Source organism: Theobroma cacao, chromosome 10 (assembly GCF_053813885.1).
Source record: "Theobroma cacao isolate CCN51 chromosome 10, ASM5381388v1, whole genome shotgun sequence".
Classification (NCBI taxonomy): domain Eukaryota; kingdom Viridiplantae; phylum Streptophyta; class Magnoliopsida; order Malvales; family Malvaceae; genus Theobroma; species Theobroma cacao.
Genome location: NC_142648.1, coordinates 28,942,802 through 28,964,666, shown reverse-complemented (window position 1 = coordinate 28,964,666; position 21,865 = coordinate 28,942,802). Strand labels below are relative to the sequence as shown.

At 35.6% G+C, this 21,865-nt stretch overlaps 3 protein-coding genes across 6 annotated transcripts; 2 read left to right on the top strand and 1 right to left on the bottom strand.

The window, feature by feature from the left end:
* Positions 1-8,810: 8,810 nt before the first annotated feature.
* On the bottom strand, positions 8,811-10,421 carry LOC18587547 (Nucleic acid-binding, OB-fold-like protein). Its single transcript, XM_007011382.3, has 2 exons — positions 9,525-10,421; positions 8,811-9,164 (listed from the first exon to the last, which is right to left on the bottom strand). The coding sequence occupies exons 1-2, from the start codon at positions 10,173-10,175 to the stop codon at positions 9,021-9,023; spliced, it is 795 nt and encodes a 264-aa protein (XP_007011444.1). The 5' UTR covers positions 10,176-10,421; the 3' UTR covers positions 8,811-9,020.
* Positions 10,422-10,593: 172 nt separating this feature from the next.
* Positions 10,594-17,706, top strand: LOC18587546 (protein transport protein SEC23 C). Of its 4 annotated transcripts, none has more exons than XM_007011381.3 (13): positions 10,594-10,753; positions 11,532-12,295; positions 12,368-12,541; positions 12,637-12,798; positions 12,957-13,099; positions 13,409-13,484; positions 13,563-13,738; positions 13,841-13,922; positions 15,446-15,523; positions 15,998-16,159; positions 16,327-16,590; positions 17,200-17,304; positions 17,418-17,706. In XM_007011381.3, the coding sequence occupies exons 2-13, from the start codon at positions 11,573-11,575 to the stop codon at positions 17,556-17,558; spliced, it is 2,286 nt and encodes a 761-aa protein (XP_007011443.1). In that variant the 5' UTR covers positions 10,594-10,753; positions 11,532-11,572; the 3' UTR covers positions 17,559-17,706. The 4 variants fall into 4 exon arrangements, with proteins under 4 accessions (XP_007011443.1, XP_088658610.1, XP_017984877.1 ...); XM_018129388.2 differs by having other exon boundaries at positions 10,605-10,753; positions 11,516-12,295; XM_088802483.1 differs by having other exon boundaries at positions 10,628-10,753; positions 11,537-12,295.
* Positions 17,707-18,130: 424 nt separating this feature from the next.
* Positions 18,131-21,831, top strand: LOC108663560 (PLAC8 family protein). The gene is made up of 3 exons (XM_018128613.2): positions 18,131-18,441; positions 18,634-18,860; positions 21,518-21,831. The coding sequence occupies exons 1-3, from the start codon at positions 18,261-18,263 to the stop codon at positions 21,683-21,685; spliced, it is 576 nt and encodes a 191-aa protein (XP_017984102.1). The 5' UTR covers positions 18,131-18,260; the 3' UTR covers positions 21,686-21,831.
* The last annotated feature ends 34 nt before the right edge of the window (positions 21,832-21,865 follow it).

Below are 21,865 nucleotides of genomic sequence, written 5' to 3'. Positions count from 1 at the left end.
CCTTTCTTGAAAATTGTTTCACTTTGAACTTGAGCCATTTTGAATATTCATTTAATTATACATTTTCTATCTATATTCATCTTTTCAACTAGTATATATAGCTATGTAATTCAGCATGTAAGTGAAGTCATTTTTAAGTTTCAAAGTACACCAAAGTTATAGTCATTCAAGTTCTCTCATATCATTTCTCACTTAAACCATAAACCATAAACCATTAACCCTAAACACTTAACCTTTACCCAGTGCAACAATGTAAAAATGGGCACATTTCCAAATGATTAATCTTCTTGTCTCCTATTCTGTCACGACCTAGAACTCCCCTCGAGTCCGTGACAACCGCCGCGATGTCCCAATTGACACTCATTACCCGGAATGTCAACCGGAACCTCGTAAGGCTTTAATATCAATTTCTCATTTCCTCTGTGAGTAATCATTGCCAAATATCACGTTCTAATAAATTTTAAACTATTTCCAACTTAAAACAATAAAAAATAATAATTTTCGTCTCACAGGGGCATTTTAGTCATTTTTTCCTGAAAATTTCGAAACCAGCTAATAATGTAGTATACGGGTGCAAAACACATATTTCATAATCAAAAATAAATTTGGATGTCTAAAACATTCGTTTAAAATGATATTATAACTATTAGAATAATATAAAAATATTGAATAAAATATTCAATTTTTTAAAAAAATAATATTTTATTAGAACAGTGCATAAATAATTTTTTTACAGCATAAAAGCAAAATAAATTCATATATATTGTAATACAGATAACCAAAGTATAAAATTTAATTTACAGTGATACGTGAGCTCACGAATGACCAAAAGTATCATAAGACATGAACCTACAGTTTTTGGATGGTGCAAGTCCAACTGTAGTCCCCGACGATACCAACTATCTACAGTTTATTCCGAGCCTGAAATGGGTGGAAAGGAGGGTGGTGAGACTATAAAATCTCAGTTAGTAAACAAACATCATTTAAATCAGCTAAAGCCGAGTAAAATGAGACAATCAAAATATCCCATCACATTACGTATTTCACAATTTGAAAATTCATCCCAACCCATGCAAACGGTTGTATTTCATTTAATTTCTCATTAAGGCTTATGACTTTCATAAACATTTGGCTCATGTCATCAAATAGTACTCGATGACACCTTGATCGGAGGCGTACACTTGATCGTTTTGAAAACACAGCCGTTCCTTGGCGTTAGCAGAGTTCATCATCACGAGGTGGTTCGACGTGACGTGAACTCTATCCATACCTCAAGAGATACCCTACGCGCCTCTCCGATCGAGGTACATATATATATCTGGATTCCGTGCCCCTCTAATAGGCTGGTTCATAGAACCCGCCCACTGCAGCTCGCTAAACCCACCATACAATAAAATTCAACAATAGCATGACATGGCAATTATTTTATTCTACAGCCTCTCAAGGCAAATCAATAATTCATGCATTTTCAACACATTTAGCAATTAAACCATTCATGCCAATATTGCCATAAGCCAATAAGTTAAAACCTTAAATTTACAATACATCAAGTGGTCTCTAATTACTCTATTTTCAAAAAACGTCATTTAATTTCAAGACAATTTATAAAATCATTTTGTTTAAACTCATTTTGTTTATAAACATAAAGATTTACCATTAAAGCTCATTTTCATAAAATTTCACCAAAACCGAATAAAACATACTTTAAATAATTAAAATGATGGTAAGGTTACTCACTTCACAATAGCGGGATTTCTACGTCACTATTGATTCGTACTCGTATAATTATTCCTATTTGCCAGTCACCTACATCGTTCGACACGCTCCCACAACAAACTTTCCTAGTAACAATTTAAATTCAATATACTTAGAGCATCAATTCCACTTTTCTCTCTCATTCGATCATAAATCGACATTATTTTTGTCACGACCCGGAACTTCCATCGGGCTTGTGACAACCGCAACGAGACCTCGACAAACATTCTTCACCCCGAATGTCGATGGAAATCTCGCAAGGCTCTCTTATCAGCTTTCGCACTTCCCCGGTGAGCAATAGTTATCAAATATCAAAATTCGAAGGATTACAAATCATTTCCAAATCAGAACATAACATATTATTTTCTGGCTCTCAGGGGCATTTTCGTCATTTTTGTCAAAAATCTCGAAACTTACTAAAAATGTAGTAGGTAAGCAGAAAATATATATTTAATGATTTAAAAACAAATTAAGTATCTAAAACGTTCATTTGAAGTGAAAATTTGACCATTTGAATATAATAAAAATATTCAATAAAATAAACTATTTTCTTGTAAAATAATTTTCATAAAACTATCGGTACATAATTCTTATAGCGTAAAAGTTAATTACATTCATATATATTATAAAGCAAATAACCAAAGCATAAAATTTCTTTTACAGTGACATGTAGGCCCACATCTAACCAAAATGCATCGGAAGCTGGAAACCTACAGCTTTTACCGATTCGAGTCCAAATGAAGGTCCTTGTCAAAGTCAGCTAACTATGAAATTCATCGAGCTTGAAATGTGAGGAAATGAGGGTGGTGAGATTATAAAATCCCAGTGAGTAAACATATACCATCTAAACTATTTAAAGTTGAGTAAATAGAGACAATTGAAATAAGTTATCATACTGTAATTTCATTATCTTTCAACTCATTTTAACCAAATAAAATCAATCCATATAAATCGAGTAATCAACTTGGCTTATGAATTTCTTAAAACTTTGGCTCATGTCAAAACTCATACTCGGTGATACCTTGCGCAGGGCATCCAACCGAGTTCGCCAAGGCTGTTAAAATTTTTATATACACTTAAAATATATTTTTAGTTTGAGAAAAATACAGTCGTTCCTTGGCGTTGGTTGAGTTCCCCTTCACGTGGTGGTTTGGCGTGAAGTGAACCCTAAGCTTTACCCCAGGAGATACCCTACACGCCTCTCCGTTTGAGGTAAGAATATAATGGAGTTTACCATGCCCCTCTAATAGGTTGGTCCATGGAACCCCCTCTGTAGTGAATAATTAATATAAACTCCACCAATTAATAAAATTCATTTTAGCATGTCATGGCAATTTATCGCAACCTAGCCTCTCAAGGCTGAATACTCAGTACAAATAATTCTAACACCAAAATCAGTTTAGCCATTCATGCTCATATATTGTCATTAGCCATTCAATTTAAAACCATAAATTTACAACACAAGCAGGCAGTCTCCAATTACTCTATTTTCAAAACCAGTGTTCGATTTTTCCAGAAAATTTATAAAATCATTTTATAAAATCGTAATTTCTCCTAAAACATAGCAATTTACCATTTAAATCCATTTTCTATAAAATCACACAATTGTATAAAACTACTCTAGATAATTAAGACAATAATAAGTTCACTCACAGTTCCAGGAGTTGATATACTCATAACCCCAGTCTTCAAGCACAATCTCTGTACTTTTACCAGTGTAATTTGCTTACCACCTATCCATAATGTACAATACATAATTCACCACATTAATGCTTGACCATTATAAAATCAATTCAGGCTCGGTATATATGCATGATATGATATACAACTTATCTAACTACCGCTTAAATGCGGTGCTGACCTAATTCGACCTATTATCTCCAATTTAACTCCAAATCAATTCTTCTCACTTTCTACACTCCAATTATACTTAAATTACCTTAGTGACTGTGAATGAGATTCAATTTATCAGTCTCGATAGCAAATTACAAAAATACCCCTAGTGAGTAAAAATTCATATTTTTGCTCCGAAAATTCTCATTATTTTTCTAGGCTCATAATTCATCATTATTCATCATAATTTGTCAAATAAACATCAAGATCAGCAGCCAATATTCTCCTTGAAAATTCGGCCAATAATGGTAATGGAGGAAAATAAATTCTTTTCTTGTTGTTTTGTTCCTAAATATGCTAAACTAACTAAAAACATTAACATAACTTAAAATCAAATTAATCTAACAACTTTCTCTCTCCTAACCCATTTTGATCAGTAATCAATTCATCATGAAAACATGTAATTTAAGCATGAAAAATAAGGAGAAATGCTTAAGGAAAATAGATTCCAAGCTTAAGTTGAAAAATCCTACCTTTTTCACTTGTTTTCCTTGATTTTCTACACGTTTTCTCTTGAAATTCCTCACCTAGGGTTTGTTCTTCCTCTCTTTCTCTCTCTTCCTTGCTTGGCCTAATATTTGGAGAGTAATGGGCTGATTTATGCTATTTTTTTAGTTAAATAATAAAATATCCTAAGCTTAACACATGACATTTTCTTATTGGTCTATTTTTACAATTTTTAAAATTTTAATCCTTTTTATCTCCACCACACAATTAGTCAATGGTCAAAATGAGGATAAAGGATGACCATGTGCTGGAAAAATGTCTTGGTGATGAAAAATTACTGTTTTGCTGCTAGGGTGGTAAAATTACCATTTTATCCCTATACTCCAAATTATACCGAAATTAAAATTTTTCACCTCTAAACCTCAAATCATACTCCAATAAGTCAAATGGGGCCAAAAATCTTTTCTAAAAATTCTCATTTTGTCCCCAGATGGCAAATGACCATTTTGCCCCTAGATAGCGAAAATTTCGATTTGACTCCAAATTGATCCTCAAACTCCGAATCACCATATTAAACCATTATGGGAATTTAAAATTCTTAATTCATCGTAAATTCTCTATTTGATCTAATTTGAGGTTTAAATCAACTTTGTTATACCTCTAGGTACAATACCGACTTTTGTAAATTTTTCGAGACTCTCCTAGCATGCAAACATGCTATCCATCACATGTATCTCATGACAAATATTTTTATAGAGTCGGGCTTGTCATCTTCTCCCCCACTTGGATAAACCATATGATCCTTCTTCATGACTGATTTCGACATCCGACTAAATATTAATATTTTAATATTATTTTATTAATAAAATATTATTTTATTCTAAAAATTTTATCTTATCTCCTTGGTACCCAAAATACCTTATTATGCCTCACTTGACTTCTGAATCGCCTTTTATCACTTTTAAACATTTTAATTGACCTCAATTTGCATCCGATCAACTTTATTTATCACCATATCAAAGTATGGGGTATTTCAATTCTCCTCATTTCTTCCACTATTTTACCATTCAACTTAACACTCTCAACCAAATTATGCATCTAAATTCCTCCAACATCATTAATTCTTCACAACGAATCATTTAAAATTTCTTAACTTCATTCGAGCACTATTCGTAAATTTCACATTTTTTTCTTTACTTTAGTCCTATGACACCTCCTAATAAAATATTTAAATATTGTATTAAAGTAATTTAAATTTAATTCATATAACCAAATAACCAATGTATAATTAAATAAAATGAGCTAGCCTCCATATAGTCCAATTTCACAATAAGCCATGGAGTAGAATAAAGAAATTTTACCCAATTAGGCTAAGTTGGCCCAAGTCTCCACCTTTCTTTTTTTTTGGACTTTTCTTCTTTTGTTGTTTTTGGACCCTTTTTCATGAACTCTTCTCATTTCTTTCTAATTGGGCCATGTCCATTTTCTTTCTTGTTGGGCCATACCCATTTTTCTTTCTTGTTGGGTCATGCCCATTTTTTTTTTCTTTCTTGTTACTTTCTTTTCTTTTCTTTTCTTTTCTTTCTTGCTTTCTTTCTTCCACCGTCCAGCAGCCCTTGCTTGTCTTTCTTTTTCTTTCTCACATGCACAAACCGTCTCAAATTTTTTCCTCTCTCTCCCTCTCACCACCGGCCACACTTTCTTGCCTTTCAACCTTCAATTTTCAACTACTAAAGCTACTCATATTGGCTTCAAAATCAGCAGCTAAGCTATTCTATTTCTCCTCAAAAAAATCATTAGCTAAGCTGCACTTTTTTCTCCAAAAATTAGCAGTCAAAACAACAACAATTAACCACAAAAACCACACCTTATAACCTTCAAAATCAGCTACAAAAATCTACACTTTTCGGCCTCCAAAACTAGCAGCAAAGCTGCACTTTTCAGCCTCCAAAACTAGCAGCAAAGCTACACTTTTTTGCCTCCAAAATCAGCAAAAAAATAGCTCATTTTCCTCTCTAAATGGTGGCAAAACCGGCCCCTCAACTCAGCTCTCTCCCTCCTCTCACTTACTCCTTCACACTCGGCTTTCTCTTCTTTTTGTTTTTCTTTCTCTCGGCTACTTCTTTCTTCTTTCTTTCCTTTGTTCTTTTGTTTCTCTTTTATTCTCCCTCACAACCGACTTCTCTCTTCTTCTTTGTCTTTTTTACTTAGCTTATTCAATTATATATATATATATATATATTATTCTTTCATAAATCTTCCAAATTGTTCCAATATGACCAGCCCCTCACAATTCTTTTTCTTCCTTCACCATTTTGCTCCACATGGCCAGCTCCCTCCATCTAACAAAGTAAAGAGTCTTTGACTCTTTTTATTGACCACATGGGCGGCTGCCCATGTTGGTCTTCTAATATATATATATATATATATATATATATATATTATTTTTTTATATATTTATATTATTATTTCACTACATAATCCTTCGATCTTTATGTTTTATATTCAATCTCTTTGATGCGTCTAAAAATTTTAATTTTCATTTATCTTCATTTCTTTGTGCGTGTACCACCGAAATATAAAAATTACACCTCAACGCGGTATTACCACAATATTTAAATATTTACTTATTCACATTGGTTCGACTTAACAAAACACGAGTATTTCACTTTCGTCGCTCATTTCCAAAATTTTATTTGTATTTCTTCTCCCCCACTTGGATCAAGTATATGATCCTTCTTCATGATTGATTTTGATTTCAACATCCGGTTAAATAATAATATTTTAATATTATTTTATTAATAAAATATTATTTTATTCTAAAAATTTTATCTTATCTCCTTGGTTGCCAAAGTTCCTTATTATACTTCAATTGACCTCCGAATCATCCTTTTATCTCACCAATTCTCCTTCGATAAAATATTATTATTTTATTATTATTTCCTCACGTGAGAAATATTTTATCATAAACTATTCTTTTCATCTTTTATCACTTTTAAACATTTTAATTGACCTCAATTTGCATCCGATTAACTTTATTTATCACCATATCAAAGTATGGGGCATTTCATATTCCCACTTTGCCAATTATGTTAAGCTTAAACTAACAATACAAGACATGAGATTAATCATTGGACACTGTGTCCATTTTGGCTTCGTTCCACCGGTTACTCTATACTAATGCTTCATTGTGCTGGTTCTTTGATTTTGCGAAGCATTATGTTGTGTAGGAGAATGGCAAAAAAGTAGCACTTGGAGATTTCCGATTTCACATTTTCCTTCTTTGAATTCATGGTGACTAATTCCTCTTTCTGTTTCACATTAAGGTTCTCGTATTCGATGAAATCCATCTACAATGGAATACAGTAATGCACATGTAAGTTGCATGCAATGAACAATTAACCCAAAGAAGATACATGATGTTTACAAAAAATTTTATGTTTTTATATACCATGCCTATAAATTCTTATTTACTACACGCGATGTATAATAACTAATTTCTTACACACTATGCCTAAAATTCCTATATTGTTATATGCTATGCCTAAAATTCATAAGATGCTACACGTTATCCATTTAATCCTGAAAGGATACATGCAATGTCTAAAATTCATTGGTTGCTACATGCCATATTCATGCACTTAAGGAAATCCCTAGATTTGTTACAAGTTATACCCATTTTCTCTCCATATTCTAATAACATTTGACCCAAATGGCATAGCGTGTAACATCTCTAGGGATTTCAACAACTTCAAGCAACACCAAATGTCATTTAACAATAAAACCCTAAATCACATTTTTAAGCAATATGACATTCAAATTACAAAACCCACTCAAAAATACAACAAAAAATTTGACATTCACTGACTTACCATTTATTAAGAACTTCTTTGCTGTGACTGATTACTTTGTTTTGAACTTATTCAAGCACTTTTTTATCTTTAAGAATGAATCAAACAATCGTTTATAAACCTGCCGTGTAATATACCTAGCATTTAGAAATTACGTCAATGTCATAAAAATCAGAAAAATGCTTTCTTGCAACATGAAGATGTTTTTAACAAAATGTCATGTAGCAAATTCTAGATAGATTCATTTTCACAAACTTGCACGTGAATGAGAGTGCACGTAAATGACGAAGTTTCATTAAAGGTATTTTTCCCCAAATCTTATCTCTTAGTTAAAAATAGTTAAAATTATGAGAAAAGTTATTTTCAAAAACACCCTATATTTGAGAGATAAAAAACATTTTGCTATTTCAATTATCATTTAGTTAGGAATAAATTGTGCAAACAAATCATTGTTATTAATATCCTATTACAATATTTATACATTTTGTGACAATTAAAATTCATATCTCTACATTAAGGTTTGGTAACATTCATGTATATTATTAATATGTTAGAGCTTGCGCATTTAATTTACTATAAGATCGTAAGATGTGTAGTTTTTATTTTTTAAATATAGAAATATTCCTCTTATTATGTGAGTTAGAATAAATTATATAAAATAGATCATTGAATCGTATCACAATTTAATAAACATGTTTGTTGATAATCAGAAGGAGACACCGGATGCTTTACAGAAGCCAAAAGCTTACATTCATTCATGGCCCTTTAATTCATGCCATTCCACTGCAGAAACAAAGCAGTTTGCTTTGCTATTTTCCCATTTTTTTAGTCCTTTTTTATTTTGGACAAGCATGAACATATAAATGAAATCCACAAGAGGAAACCTCAATACTTCCATTGAACCATTGGTGAACATAAGAGGATAAACCAATACAGTGAACCATGAACATGGGCACAGAAAATTGAAACAACTGACAAAATCTTAACTTATAAATATAGCAAATGTTACATCAATCTTCCTCAATCTTAACTCATAGGTAGATGGGAAGAAGCTGGACATGGCATTGGGTCTAATCAGGATATATTTGCATTCTTCAGAGATTTGCAGACCACTACACCTGTAGATGTCTGCATCAAGTGCTCCCCAAGCATTGCAGTACATGAAGCATCTGTCTTAAGATGAGGCTGCACCAATTCCCAAATCTTTTTCTTTTGAACCTGCAGAAATTTGAAACAGTAAATGATTAGATAACTTTGTACGGATGCGACATGCTGGAGCAGAATGAATGTTATATCACCAATGAAAAACCCAACACTATTATTGAAAGCTTCAAACCTTTTAGCTTTCTCAAACAGTAATGTCTGATAGGTTTTGCAATATGGAGCACAAGAAAGCCTGCAACTTTCCCCGAAGCTACTATCTACCAAGCAGAACAAATCTATATATTTACCAAGCAAACTAGACCGCAACTTAGCTTTCCAACATCTATATATGTAATGCACCCTATGTCAAAGTTTTAATAAGGACGCAAGTGAACAGAGACAGGAAAGGGAAAAAAAAATGGCGGCCGGTGATACCTGGTTGGGTGTGGCAGGATCAGGTAGGTTATCTTTATCGTGTTCAGTGCCAAACCATATTCTCTCGCCAGGAACTGAAGCTTCGGGGGGCACAAGAAGCTCAAAATTCTGATGGGACGCATCAGAAGCAGCCATGAGCATTCCACAAGACTTGACACCCCGCATATTCCTTGGCTTTAGATTAGCAAAAACAACTACTTTTGCGTACTCGAGGAGGTGGAGAGGGATGTAGTTAACAAGGCCGCTGCAGATGATTCTGGGCTCAGGCTCGCCTACATCCACCTCTTCCACGTAAAGAGAATCGGCCTCCTCATGCCTCCAGGCTTTGATGATTCGGCCAACCCTTAAGTCGAGCAGGTTGGCTGCATCCTTGATGTTGTCCGTGGGGTCATCACCATTGGACTCCGAAGGAGCTGTGGCCGCCGCGTTAGCGTTGGGAGCCACACAAAATGAGGGACAACCTCTGAGAATGATAGGATTATAAGGCGAAAGGAGAGCTTTCAGGGTGCTAGTTGTACCGGTGGTAGCAGCGAAAGCTCTTGCTGTTGGATATGAGGAGGTGGGTGGCTTAGCCTTCAAACTGCGGAGAAGGGGAAGCGAGCAGCCAGATAAAGATAAGCCCCTCAGACCCATCGTCGTCGCCATTCCCATTTATGGTAAATCACCCTGGAACCTTAGGAAATAATCCTTAATTGATATGATCAATCTCTAACACCAAGATCAGAGGGGGGATTGAGGAAGGAATCAGAGTGGCAACAGCTGAGTCTGAGCAATGTGGCTACTGGCTATCTATGTATGCAGGCTAAAGATAATGACGACATTACTAGTGGAGAATAAAAATGAATTTAGGGATAATAAATAAACATTAATGAATGGGCAAAATGAGATAAATTAATTATACCCATATTTTTTGTGAAAAAAATCATTTGCAAATGCATATTTAAACTTAATAAATTCTTTAAAACTATTTTTTGCCATTTACATAGAAAAAATTTAAATTACTTGATTGGTATAAATATATTTTTATATTTATTTTTCCCTTGCTCGGGTTAAAAAATAGTGGTAGTATACAGTATTAACTACTAATTCATTTTAGTTAATTTAAATAAATAATCTTGGGGTCTGTTCTTTGATCTCTTCTTGACATCATCGTATCGCGGAAGCTCCTTCACCGGGTACTCCCGCTTTGCTCTCCGGTTCCTCCGTCAGAGTTTTTGAAGCCGGTGCCGGTGAGTTGATTTCTTCTTCTTGCTTTTTCTTTCCCCTTAAACTGTTGTTTCTCCTCATCTTTTCTGTCTTCCTTCGTACTCTATTTTCTCGATCATTCTCTCTCTACACTCTAAATAATGGTCCTGCGTTCTCCAATTGCTTCGAAATCCCCACCAAATTTTGATCAATAGTTTCGCACACAACGGTGGTGACCTGATTTTAATTGCTTGATTGGCGTAGATCGAGTTCGAACTGGGGCTATGCCTATTTGTATGAATTTCTGTGGCTTAATTTCGTCGATGTTTGCCATTTTGAAACTTAGACATATGTATGATCTTGTAGCTCTTCTGCGAGTCCTTCGATGAGTATGAAATTCGTCAACTTGCCTTGTTAATGTCCTGATTTTCCATTTTGTTTTGCCTTCCTTGAAATCGACTCAACTATGGTACACCAATTTACATAATGCGCCTGCCTCTCTACCATTAATAACTGCTTGATTTAATGATATTCCTTCTTGCAAGTTTATTCAATTTTTATATGAATAGTTCCATTCTATTGAACTTCTAATTTTGTCCCCCATGCTTATTTGTATGATTTTAACGGACGTTAATTCAACTAGCTTTTCTGCTGGCTAGTTAATTTATACCATGAAAAATCGTTATCATAAAAGTAAGAGGATTGTCACCCAAAGTATGTTCAGTCATTTATATGTGTTGTTCCGTGAATCACCTACATTCCTTTCTCATGATATCAAATTTCTTTTCCTCTTCACATCATAGCAGTTCCCTTTGTTTGCAGTGTAGGGTGGGCTGAATTACTTGCACAAAGATAAAACAAGCATGGCAGAATTCATGGAGCTGGAAGGGCAGGACGGGGTTCGGATGGCATGGAATGTGGTGCCAGGGACAAAGCAAGAGGCAAGCAACTGTGTGGTGCCAGTGTCAGCCATCTACACCCCGATCAAACCATTTCCCAACATGCCGGTCCTACCCTATGCTCCTCTCCGCTGCCGCAACTGCCGCTCTGTACTCAACCCCTTCTCCATCGTGGATTTCGCTGCCAAGATTTGGATCTGCCCCTTCTGCTTCCAGCGCAATCACTTCCCTCCCCACTACGCCTCCATCTCAGATGAAAACCTCCCTGCTGAGCTCTTCCCTCAGTACACAACCATTGAGTACCAATCCCCCGGGGAAGCCTCCTCCCTTCCTCCTGTCTTCATGTTTGTGCTCGACACCTCCATCATCGAAGAGGAAATGGCATTCCTCAAGTCATCCTTGTCACAGGCCATCGGCCTCTTGCCGGACAACTCTCTTGTTGGCTTGATCACTTTTGGCACCCTCGTTCATGTGCATGAGCTTGGCTTTGGAGCCATTCCTAAAACCTATGTCTTCAAGGGCTCAAAGGATGTCTCCAAAGACCAGCTTCTTGAGCAGATGAGCTTTTTCCTGAATAAGCCCAAGCCCACCACTGGCGTGATTGCTGGTGCCAGGGACGGCTTGTCTTCCGAGAGCATTGCACGATTCCTTCTGCCTGCTTCTGAGTGCGAGTTTGCCCTCAATTCGGTAGGTTATTAGCAAAATTTCCTCTTAACAATGTCTGATTCAATGTTGAACAACCTTATTTCCCTTTTCTAGGTCTTGGAGGAGCTCCAAAAAGATCCTTGGCCCATTCCAGCTGATCAACGGGCCACCAGGTGCACCAGCACTGCCTTGAGTGTGGCTGCCAGTTTGTTGGGTGCCTGCGTCCCCGGTTCTGGAGCTCGGATCATGGCATTTATTGGTGGCCCCTCAACTGAAGGTCCCGGTGCTGTAAGGACTGCTCTGCTCCATTATTTGTCATTCATTATGACAATAATGCATTTGCACAAATTTTATTTACCTGTTTATCCATCTTCTCCTTCTAGATTGTCTCAAAGAATCTATCTGAACCAATACGTTCTCACAAGGATCTGGATAAAGATTCTGCTCCCCATTATCACAAAGCTGTTAAGTTCTATGAAGCACTTGCTAAGCAGCTTGTGCACCAAGGACATGTGCTCGATCTCTTTGCTTGTGCCCTCGACCAGGTTAGTATTCGCTTGTATTTTTTTTAATAATAATAATTGTTTCTTTCATGATCAAACATAAAAGCATTCTAGTGCTGGTTTCTTACTTTCACCCATCAAATTTCCTATGTGTTGGATAAAATTACTTTCTTCTCTTGTGCCACATTTTTTTGTCCTAGGTTGGTGTTGCTGAACTTAAAGTTGCTGTTGAGAGAACCGGGGGACTTGTTGTGCTTGCAGAAAGTTTTGGCCATTCAGTATTTAAGGACTCTCTTAGGCGTGTTTTCCAGTCAGAGGACAAGGATCTTGGAATATCTTCAAAGTAAGTCTTTATTGAACTTAGACTTGTGCCTCTATCTCCTTTCTACTGTGGCATAGTATGTGACCTGGGCCAGCTCTAATGTTTTGTTCTTCTTGCTCTTACTAGTCCATTGTGTGTAAGCTTATAGGTGCCTTGACCCCAGTTATTTTAAGTTGTCCTATTGAGAACAATAGTTAATTCTTTTCAAATTTCTTTTACTCCTGGATGTCTTGTGTTGTGCATGATCTGTCTGCCTTACAAGTTCTTTAACTTTTCTATTTTATGAATTCATGATAACTGGATCCATTGAACAATCTTAATGTCTTGTAGTGGTATATTTGAGATAAACTGTTCAAAGGACATCAAAGTTCAGGGTATTCTTGGGCCCTGCGCATCTCTTGAAAAGGTATAACTCAAAGATTTATGTACTTCCCTTTTCTACTGGCCGTACTTAAGATGTTTAATTGTAAATGACTATGTGCAGAAAGGTCCTTTGTGCTCTGACACCATTGTCGGGCAGGGGAGCACCAGTGCATGGAAAATGTGTGGCCTTGATCAAGCTACATCTTTATGTTTAATATTTGAAATTGTTAAAAAGGACATTCCTGATTCTACTGTTCAGTCCTCGGGCAATCAATTCTATTTCCAATTTCTAACATAGTATGAACTCTTACCTTATATACACTATACATTTACTTGTTTTTCTTTTATGTTTGGTAGCAGTTCAGACATCTTTGACTTATTACAATTAGTTTTCTACAGTTACCAGCATAGCACTGGCGAAATGAGACTTCGTGTTACAACTCTTTCAAGAAGATGGGTTGCTGGACCTGGAAGCATACAGGTAGCCTTTGATTTTCTATTATAATTAATTTGTGTTTCTTGGGGGCTGTCCTTGGATTGAATTTTGATTGTCTCCTTCATTGACTCTTTGTTTGATGAATTTCGTTTCCCCTTGAAGAATTGCCCCATTGTTTCATGCTTTTTTCCTATGAGTAATAATAAAAGGAGACAGAAACTAGCAACGCCAATAATGTCTAATTTGTCCCTGAACTGCTCTATGTAACCTTCTCAGAAAAGGAAATCATTGTGGACATGGATGGTGATGTTCACATTCCATGTGACTGGTTGATTTGATATTCATTTAATATGCTCAAAGACGAGTATGTAAGGAATTAGTTGAGATTGAGGCAGTTACGAGTTTGCTTCGTGTGTGTCTTTACCTTTTTTTCTCTGGTGTTGGAAAGAGGGTTTGCCAAATCTGTTGCAAAGCTTCTAGCAGATTCAGCACCAAAATACTAGGAAAATTCAAATATGTAGGCTGGTTGAGGGAACACGGATACTGTTATACATTTTTGAAGGTATCATTTAAATTTATTTGGTGTCGGTGTATTGATTAGAGGCTAAAAGTACTGCTTGCATAAAGGGCAAAATTGAAATCTAGGAATTATATACATGGGTTCTGATATTTGCAATAAGATTCTTTGGCTTCACTATTACGAGGGGAAGCATTATAGGTCAAGAATGGCCTGGCATCTCAAAACATCAATGCTCTACAAAGAACTGAAGAAGTTCATTACTCTAAATTAATGACCTATGATGCATTTCCTTGATCATTTCACCCCACTCCCCCAACCACCACAACCACTACTTATCTCATTCAGATAAAAATTAGAAAACAGATTATACTTTGTGAAGATGCCATTGAAGCATGAATTTAATGATTTTGGTTCTTGCTTTTTTCACTAACAATTTCTCTTTGATAGTTTCTCTCCATGCCTCCACTTCTTTTTCTTGTTGTTTTTCTCTTTTCCCAGTACATTTTTTCCTTTTTTTTTCTTTTTTCATTTTTTATCAGATTATGATTTAAATGCCATTTTTCCATTTGTTTTTCTAAATTTTGTATCTTGGATATGATTTGCCACATGACCTTAAAAACTTAAGTCATTTTTCTTTAGTTATAAAATAACAGAGTGTCTAACACATCATCAACTTAACAGTTGCAAACTAACAAAGTTAACAGATTAAAGGAAATATTTTATCTTAGTACAAGGACTGAAATCTGGGTTTAACCAAACTTATATATGAAAATATTAAAGAAATCGGAGTTTTAGATGCTCCTTTATCACTTAATGATTATGAATTGATTTTTTCCTCGGTGAATGTCACGAGTTTGCTAGTTCCCTTATCCCTCTCTTCTGGTAAACTTGAATGATTTTTGCATCTTTTCCTTCTCATCTATCCCCACTGAGGATGGGGAATTGGTTGAGTTATTACCAAGTGTGATCAGCTTCTCAACTGTACTTCTAGTAACCAGAGTGTATTTTGCAAGATTTCACCTAATTAAGCTATTTTTTAATGCTGTAGGACTTGATTGCTGGATTTGACCAAGAAGCAGCTGCTGTAGTAATGGCACGCTTTGTGTCTTTCAAAATGGAAATTGAGGTAATCATTGTATCATATATAATGCGTTTGAAGTTGTTTAGTCCAAATGATTCATGGAAGAAACAGTATTTCTTACAAGCCAATATTTTGTACACACACCACACACACATATGTAATTATTTTTGTATATTGCTTCACTCAGGCAAAAGATTTTTTTGCACCTTGCTTCTTGGGTGATATAGGGGCTCTAACACCAAGAGTGCACTTTGCACCCACCTTTAACCACAATGCCTTAGTCTGCTAGGGGGCCATTAATATGCTGCCTTTTGGATTTTTAATAAAAATGCTAAACAATAAAAATGAATTGGTTTGCAATTCTAAACAATGAAAATGCTAAAACCTCATTGTTACCACACAGGGCTTTCCACAGTCCTTCCCCTTACTCCTGCAATTGTTGCTTTCAGTCATCTATGATAGTTTTTGACCTGTGTAAGTGTGGTGTGTACTATTCCGTGACATCATATTGGTGTGCAGGCTGAATTTGACCCTATAAGATGGTTGGATAAAGCGTTGATACATATATGTTCTCGGTTTGGGGATTACCAAAAGGATAGCCCATCTTCTTTCAGTCTGTCTCCAAGGTTTTCAATATTTCCTCAGTTCATGTTTCATTTACGACGTTCACAGTTTGTCCAGGTATAATCCATCTTGGTTTTAAATCATATTGTCCTTTTCATCAGAATAATTGAAAACCTATGGCTATTATAGGTTATGCATTATATTAGATAATTTTCTTCTGGCTATTATAGGCTATGCATTATATGTGATAATTTTCTTAAACTAGGCTGGTTCATACCTTACAGGTCTTCAATAACAGCCCTGATGAGACGGCATACTTTAGAATGATCCTGAATCGGGAAAATGTTGCCAATTCAGTTGTGATGATTCAACCTTCACTGATTTCCTACTCATTTCAGTCGGCTCCAGAACCAGCATTGCTTGATGTGGCTGCCATTGCAGCTGACAGGATCCTTCTTTTGGACTCTTATTTCACTATTGTTATTTTTCATGGCTCAACTATCGCTCAGTGGCGAAAAGCTGGATACCACAATCAACCTGAGCATCAGGTAGTTTTTCTTGAACTTGGAATTTTCATATTCAGCCTAACAAGAAAAGCAAGCTTATATTTATCCAAAAAATATTACTATGATATATTTCATACTTTTATCGGTACCCAAAAAAATTTAGCAAAGGCAGTCTGTTTGATTCTTTGTTTCTTCTCAATAGAATATTATGATATCATAATTATCGATGGAGAATTATACCACTTTTTTCTTCACTAATGAAGAAAAGTATTACTGCTGGTCACCAAATCTTTAAGCCCTTAGTTTTAGGAGTCTTTGGCGTTGAATTTCAAGGTTTTTTTTTTTCTATGCTTTGCATTGGAGATGGTAGCCCGTGTTTTGCCTATGGTTGTACTGGATATGCTAATTTTATTGGGCTTTTGCCACCAAATCTTGATTATTTTTGGTATAAGGATGTAGGAAGATGGTAAGTAAGAAGATGGCATCATAACAGAAGTGCATTTTCATCATCAATGATCACATAAGCAATCACCGTATCAAAAGTGATGTAACTGGGAAAGAGAGAGATGTGAGGGAAAATTTGGGGGAAAGGGAAAGCAAAAGGTGGTGGGCATAAGTGCTTGGTCTTATCATATCATTTGTTGGGTGTAGGCTTTTGCTCAGTTGCTGCAAGCTCCTCGTGGTGATGCAGATGCAATAATCAAGGAAAGGTTTCCAGTTCCTCGACTAGTCATTTGTGACCAGCATGGCTCACAGGTGAGATTTGAGTTAGTCCCTTTCCTCCTTGAGAGAAAGAGATGAGATGAGATGACATTCTTTGTTGTTCATCCATGCTTGATTTGCTAAGTGTTGGTTTTGATCCTCCTCAGGCTCGTTTTCTTCTGGCAAAGTTGAATCCTTCTGCGACATATAACTCGGATGGTCATCATCCGGGTGGAGACATAATCTTTACGGACGATGTCAGCTTTGAGGTGTTCTTGGATCATCTCCAGAGATTAGCAGTTCAGTAAAGTAGGATAGCCATAGCCAGCCAATTTTGTAAAATTTTTCTCACTTTATTTTTTGTACAGTTGACCATAAATTGGTTTAATTTCTGACTTTGGGCCTTTATATTTTAATTTCAATCACCACGGAATAAGTAGATGCTATATTATATTATATTATATTGCGATTTAAAAAAAAAAACATTATATTATATTGGTCACTAAAACGGAAGGAGCGAATACTAATTTCATGCTGCATTTAACCATATCTTGCTTTTATTTATTAATTTAACTAAAATTATACTTGCTACTCCATAACAAACTCATATCTCAAGATAAATATGTATTAGCCACGTTAAGCTATGTACTCATGCCTTTTTTTATTAGAAATAAATAAATATTTTTTTTAAAAAATAAAATCACAATCAGAACAAACCTTTTTATATATCAAATAAAAAAGATAAAAAGAATAAACCGTTTAATATTTGTATTTTTTTAGTACAGAAATCAGTTTTTAATTTAAAATGTGTTATAATTATGAATTAATTTAACATTTACTGTAAAGTAAATGTTAACCCAATGTCTAAAAGGACAAAAAGAAAAAACAGTAACCAATGCCTTAGAGAAGCGATTGACGGTTTGGGTGTTCCATCAGAATCGGAGGGGAGGGGAGGGGAGGCGCCAAGTTTGATCCTTTCAGAGAAACTCTATTTTCCAATCACAATCAACATGAAAGGCCGAAGCGCTTATGTTCCACCTCCTTACATACCCTTGGGACAATCGGACCAAGAGCTTCCTCCTCCTGCTGGGGATGGACCTGCTTCGCCGCCGCAGTCGCAATCGCAATCGCAATCTCAGCCTCTTCAGTGGTCTTCCGGAATCTGTGCTTGTTGCGATGACATGCAGAGCTGTATGCTACTTTCACCTTTCGTTTTTCAGGTGCCTCTTTGAGATTCATAGAAAGAAATGCTTAATTTGGAAAGTGTCTCCCAATAATTTCAGTTCTAGCTAGGCTAGACTGACACACTTAATTAGTTAATTGCTCATATTTTCTCATACGCTCAGCTGAGACTGACTGCTTTTTGCAATTTTTTTGTCTCAGGTTGTATAGGTCTTTTCTTTCCCTGCTTTTTGTTCGGAAAGAATGCACAATTTATGGGTTCCGGTACTTTAGTAGGATCCTGCATCACCCATTTCATTCTTTGGGCTTTTGCCAACACTCTCTGCTGCATGTTAACTCAAGGCCTTTTCTTGGGCTTACCTGGATGCTTTCTCTCTTGTTATGCTTGTGGCTACCGGAGGGCGCTTCGGGCGAGATACAATTTGCAGGTATTATGACATCTTTGTCTGCTTTCATCCAATTGGATTTTTCTGCATATGTTTTCCCTTTCCATTGCCCTATTCCTGACTTAAATGAGTTATGTCAAGCTGTATTTTAGACTATGATGCCACTTAACTTATTTGCCTTATCATGTCACTCTGTCAACTTTTCTTGAACTTTTGTTACCTGCTACAGATGCACTTTAGTCGTGGCTAGCTCAAGAGGTATTGACATTTATGGATCACTTTTAAACATCATTAATTTCCTTAGTTTTCTACCACTTTTACAGTAATGAAAGCAAGTGCCAGATGCTAATCTGTAGGGCTGTGTAATTTCAAGTTTTAAACAAGATTAGTTTATGGATCTTATATAAGCATATAATTTTCTAGCAGCTAATCATTTCCTTCTTCTCCCTGGTGCAATTAGGTGGGATCAACATTTTGTTCTTTTCTGGCTTTCTCTTGATTCTCCTCTCTGTCCCAAGCCTTTATCCTCTCTGTCCCAAGCCTTTGTTAGTATACAAGCAGGCCTTGCCTAAGTTTACCAATGCTTAGAAAGCCTTATGATTAAATTCTAGCTTTTTCTTATATTAGCAACTCTGGAGTCCCTTAAAAGCTTCTTTCGCTTCTGATAAGAAAATTCCAGCTTTTAATATCTATAATTTCCAACAAGAAAGCAACGTCTATATCAAGTCCTTACCATCAATCTGATCCATCCTCAGAATCTTAAATCCCTAATATTCAATTTTATCTAGCACTGGAAATAAATGAATTCTGCATCACCAAAAACCCTAATAGCTATAAATTTTAGAACTTGGATATACATACCTAAGTTATTGAATAAAAGCCTAAGGCAAGAAATATGTGAATTAGTTCACTATAGTACCTCAAAGATCTTCATGCTCATTGACATGGATAGTTCATGAATGGTGTCATTGTATGTGATATGGTCTTCCTTTTCACTTGATTGCTGACATGCCCTCCTGGTGTTGCAATATGTACTTAATATAGCATATTTCCAAAAACTATTTTCATGGCATTCTATGATCTTGACTATCCATGAAGTAAGTCCTAAATTGGTTGCACTTTGGCCTCACAATCATGAGCAATCAAGATTGTTATGCATGATTACTTCATTTATAGGAGGATATTCTTCTCAAATTGAGAGCATGGTTTGAGAATTGTTCTCCTTCATTGAGAGGATTTAAGTATTTGATTCTTCACCAAGAAGTCTTGCATCTGTTGAGCTTTAGTAGGAGATTTTCACGCCTTGACCATGTGATATAAGACAGGTCTGGATGATTTGTCTTTGTGGAGTCTCTGGTGTATTAAGTTATGTGATATAAACCATGCGATAAAGTTTTGAGTTTGTGGTAAGGTTTGAGCCCATAGATCTTTGTAATCTTTTTTAATGGGGATTGGATGAGAAGAGTGACTTGAACTCAGGTAGCTGGTGCTGAAATTGTTTGCAACAACCACAAATAGTTTTTAGATTTCCTGACATTTATCCGTGGGTCAAGTTCCTAGTTATCTTAAGTTGATTCCTCAATTACCTTCTTTGCATTCTGCATTAACTGCTTTGTTGTTTTAGAAACTGTGCTTTCAACTCTCTTTTGCTTTTAAGAGGAGAGTTCTTCTTGAAACACACTGACCATGTTCCATCATCAATTTCTTTATTGACATGCCATTGGTTCTGGTATATAAATCTTTTTGCGGAAAACTGCGCAGCTTCGCCGTTTCATTTTTTTTTTTTTTTTGTTCTATTATTTTTCAATTGGTCATGACACATAATTTTATAAAACCACTTTATTCTTGGGATTTCAGTTTCTAATTTCTATGGAAAGATATATGTAACAATATAAACCCAAAAGGAATCAATGATTCAACCAAAGGCTTGGTCCAAACAAGTATCTCTTTGCATCAGAAGGTGCGTGGTATGCATTGAATGATGCAATTATTTGGGATTTGTTGAGACTGAAGATATGAGAACTTTTGCTTGGCAGCCTTTTGCTCTTAATAGAGAACTTTTTTTGACTCATATCTCTTTTTTAGGCCCTTTTATAACACCTTTGTTCCTACTTATGAATTTGTTGAGATTGATTTATATTAAGGCTTTTAGGGGATAAGGAGGTTCATTTTCATCCGATTAAGAGTGCTTGTTTCTCATTTCTTTTATTAGCATAGACTGGATGCAAAATGGTAAATGAAAGAATTAAGAAGTACTCATCACCACAAAGTTCCAAGAGGAGAAATGGTAATACATAGGCGCATAAAGTAAAGTAAATTTTATACTTACCTCATTTGCTTTTGGTGAGATCTGACCTAAGAACAGAATCCTGCCCTCACCCCTAAAACTATCGAATCCTATGTTATTTACTGGTGTCAAAATGTTTGACTGTTCAACAACCATTACATATTTATAGATACCAACAAATTGGTCTAACTATTAGTAACAAGGTTTTGGATGAGATGTCAAATAATCAATTTCTTTGGGCAATAGTAACTTGGTTTTTTAGGTGTCCAGCAGTTGCAGATTAATATGTCAGAATCAATTCTAGTGGGCACACTAACTTTGTTTTCCCATGTTAAGCAGCTTCATAAGATATTTTCCATCCAAACTCCTATTGCATGCTTATCTTTTGCTAAATATTGTTTGTCTGGTGCAGGAAGCACCTTGTGGGGACTTGGCTACTCACTTTTTCTGCCATCTATGCGCCATTTGTCAAGAGTATAGGGAGATTCGTGAGAGGGCAGGGGATTGTGAACCCCCTGATCTTAAGCTGGCTGTGGTCACTGCACCAGCTGTCCAGACAATGGAATCATCAGGTCTTTAGAAATAAAATGCTATTGATATGATGTAGTTTTCTGTCCTGCACCTGTGTTCAGGGTTGTACTTGTCTATCTCTTTTGACCAAAGCTGAGCTGCGAGGATATGTATTAACATTTGGTTCAAAGACTATGATGAGGGAAGTTTTTATTATGATTTTTTTTAATTTTATTTATTTGGGCTTAAT

What these genes read in the sequence shown, in the direction of transcription:
- LOC18587547 (XM_007011382.3), bottom strand. Translation starts at nt 10,175, where the DNA reads ATGGGAATGGCGACGACGATGGGTCTGAGGGGCTTATCTTTATCTGGC. An exon ending in ATCCTGCCACACCCAACCAG is followed by an intron (nt 9,165 to 9,524) that starts GTATCACCGGCC and finishes AAATTTCTGCAG; the next exon opens with GTTCAAAAGAAAAAGATTTG.
- LOC18587546 (XM_007011381.3), top strand. Translation starts at nt 11,573, where the DNA reads ATGGCAGAATTCATGGAGCTGGAAGGGCAGGACGGGGTTCGGATGGCA. An exon ending in TATTTCCAATTTCTAACATA is followed by an intron (nt 13,739 to 13,840) that starts GTATGAACTCTT and finishes AGTTTTCTACAG; the next exon opens with TTACCAGCATAGCACTGGCG. An exon ending in CTGGACCTGGAAGCATACAG is followed by an intron (nt 13,923 to 15,445) that starts GTAGCCTTTGAT and finishes TTAATGCTGTAG; the next exon opens with GACTTGATTGCTGGATTTGA.
- LOC108663560 (XM_018128613.2), top strand. Translation starts at nt 18,261, where the DNA reads ATGAAAGGCCGAAGCGCTTATGTTCCACCTCCTTACATACCCTTGGGA. An exon ending in TTGCGATGACATGCAGAGCT is followed by an intron (nt 18,442 to 18,633) that starts GTATGCTACTTT and finishes TTTTTGTCTCAG; the next exon opens with GTTGTATAGGTCTTTTCTTT. An exon ending in GGGCGAGATACAATTTGCAG is followed by an intron (nt 18,861 to 21,517) that starts GTATTATGACAT and finishes TGTCTGGTGCAG; the next exon opens with GAAGCACCTTGTGGGGACTT.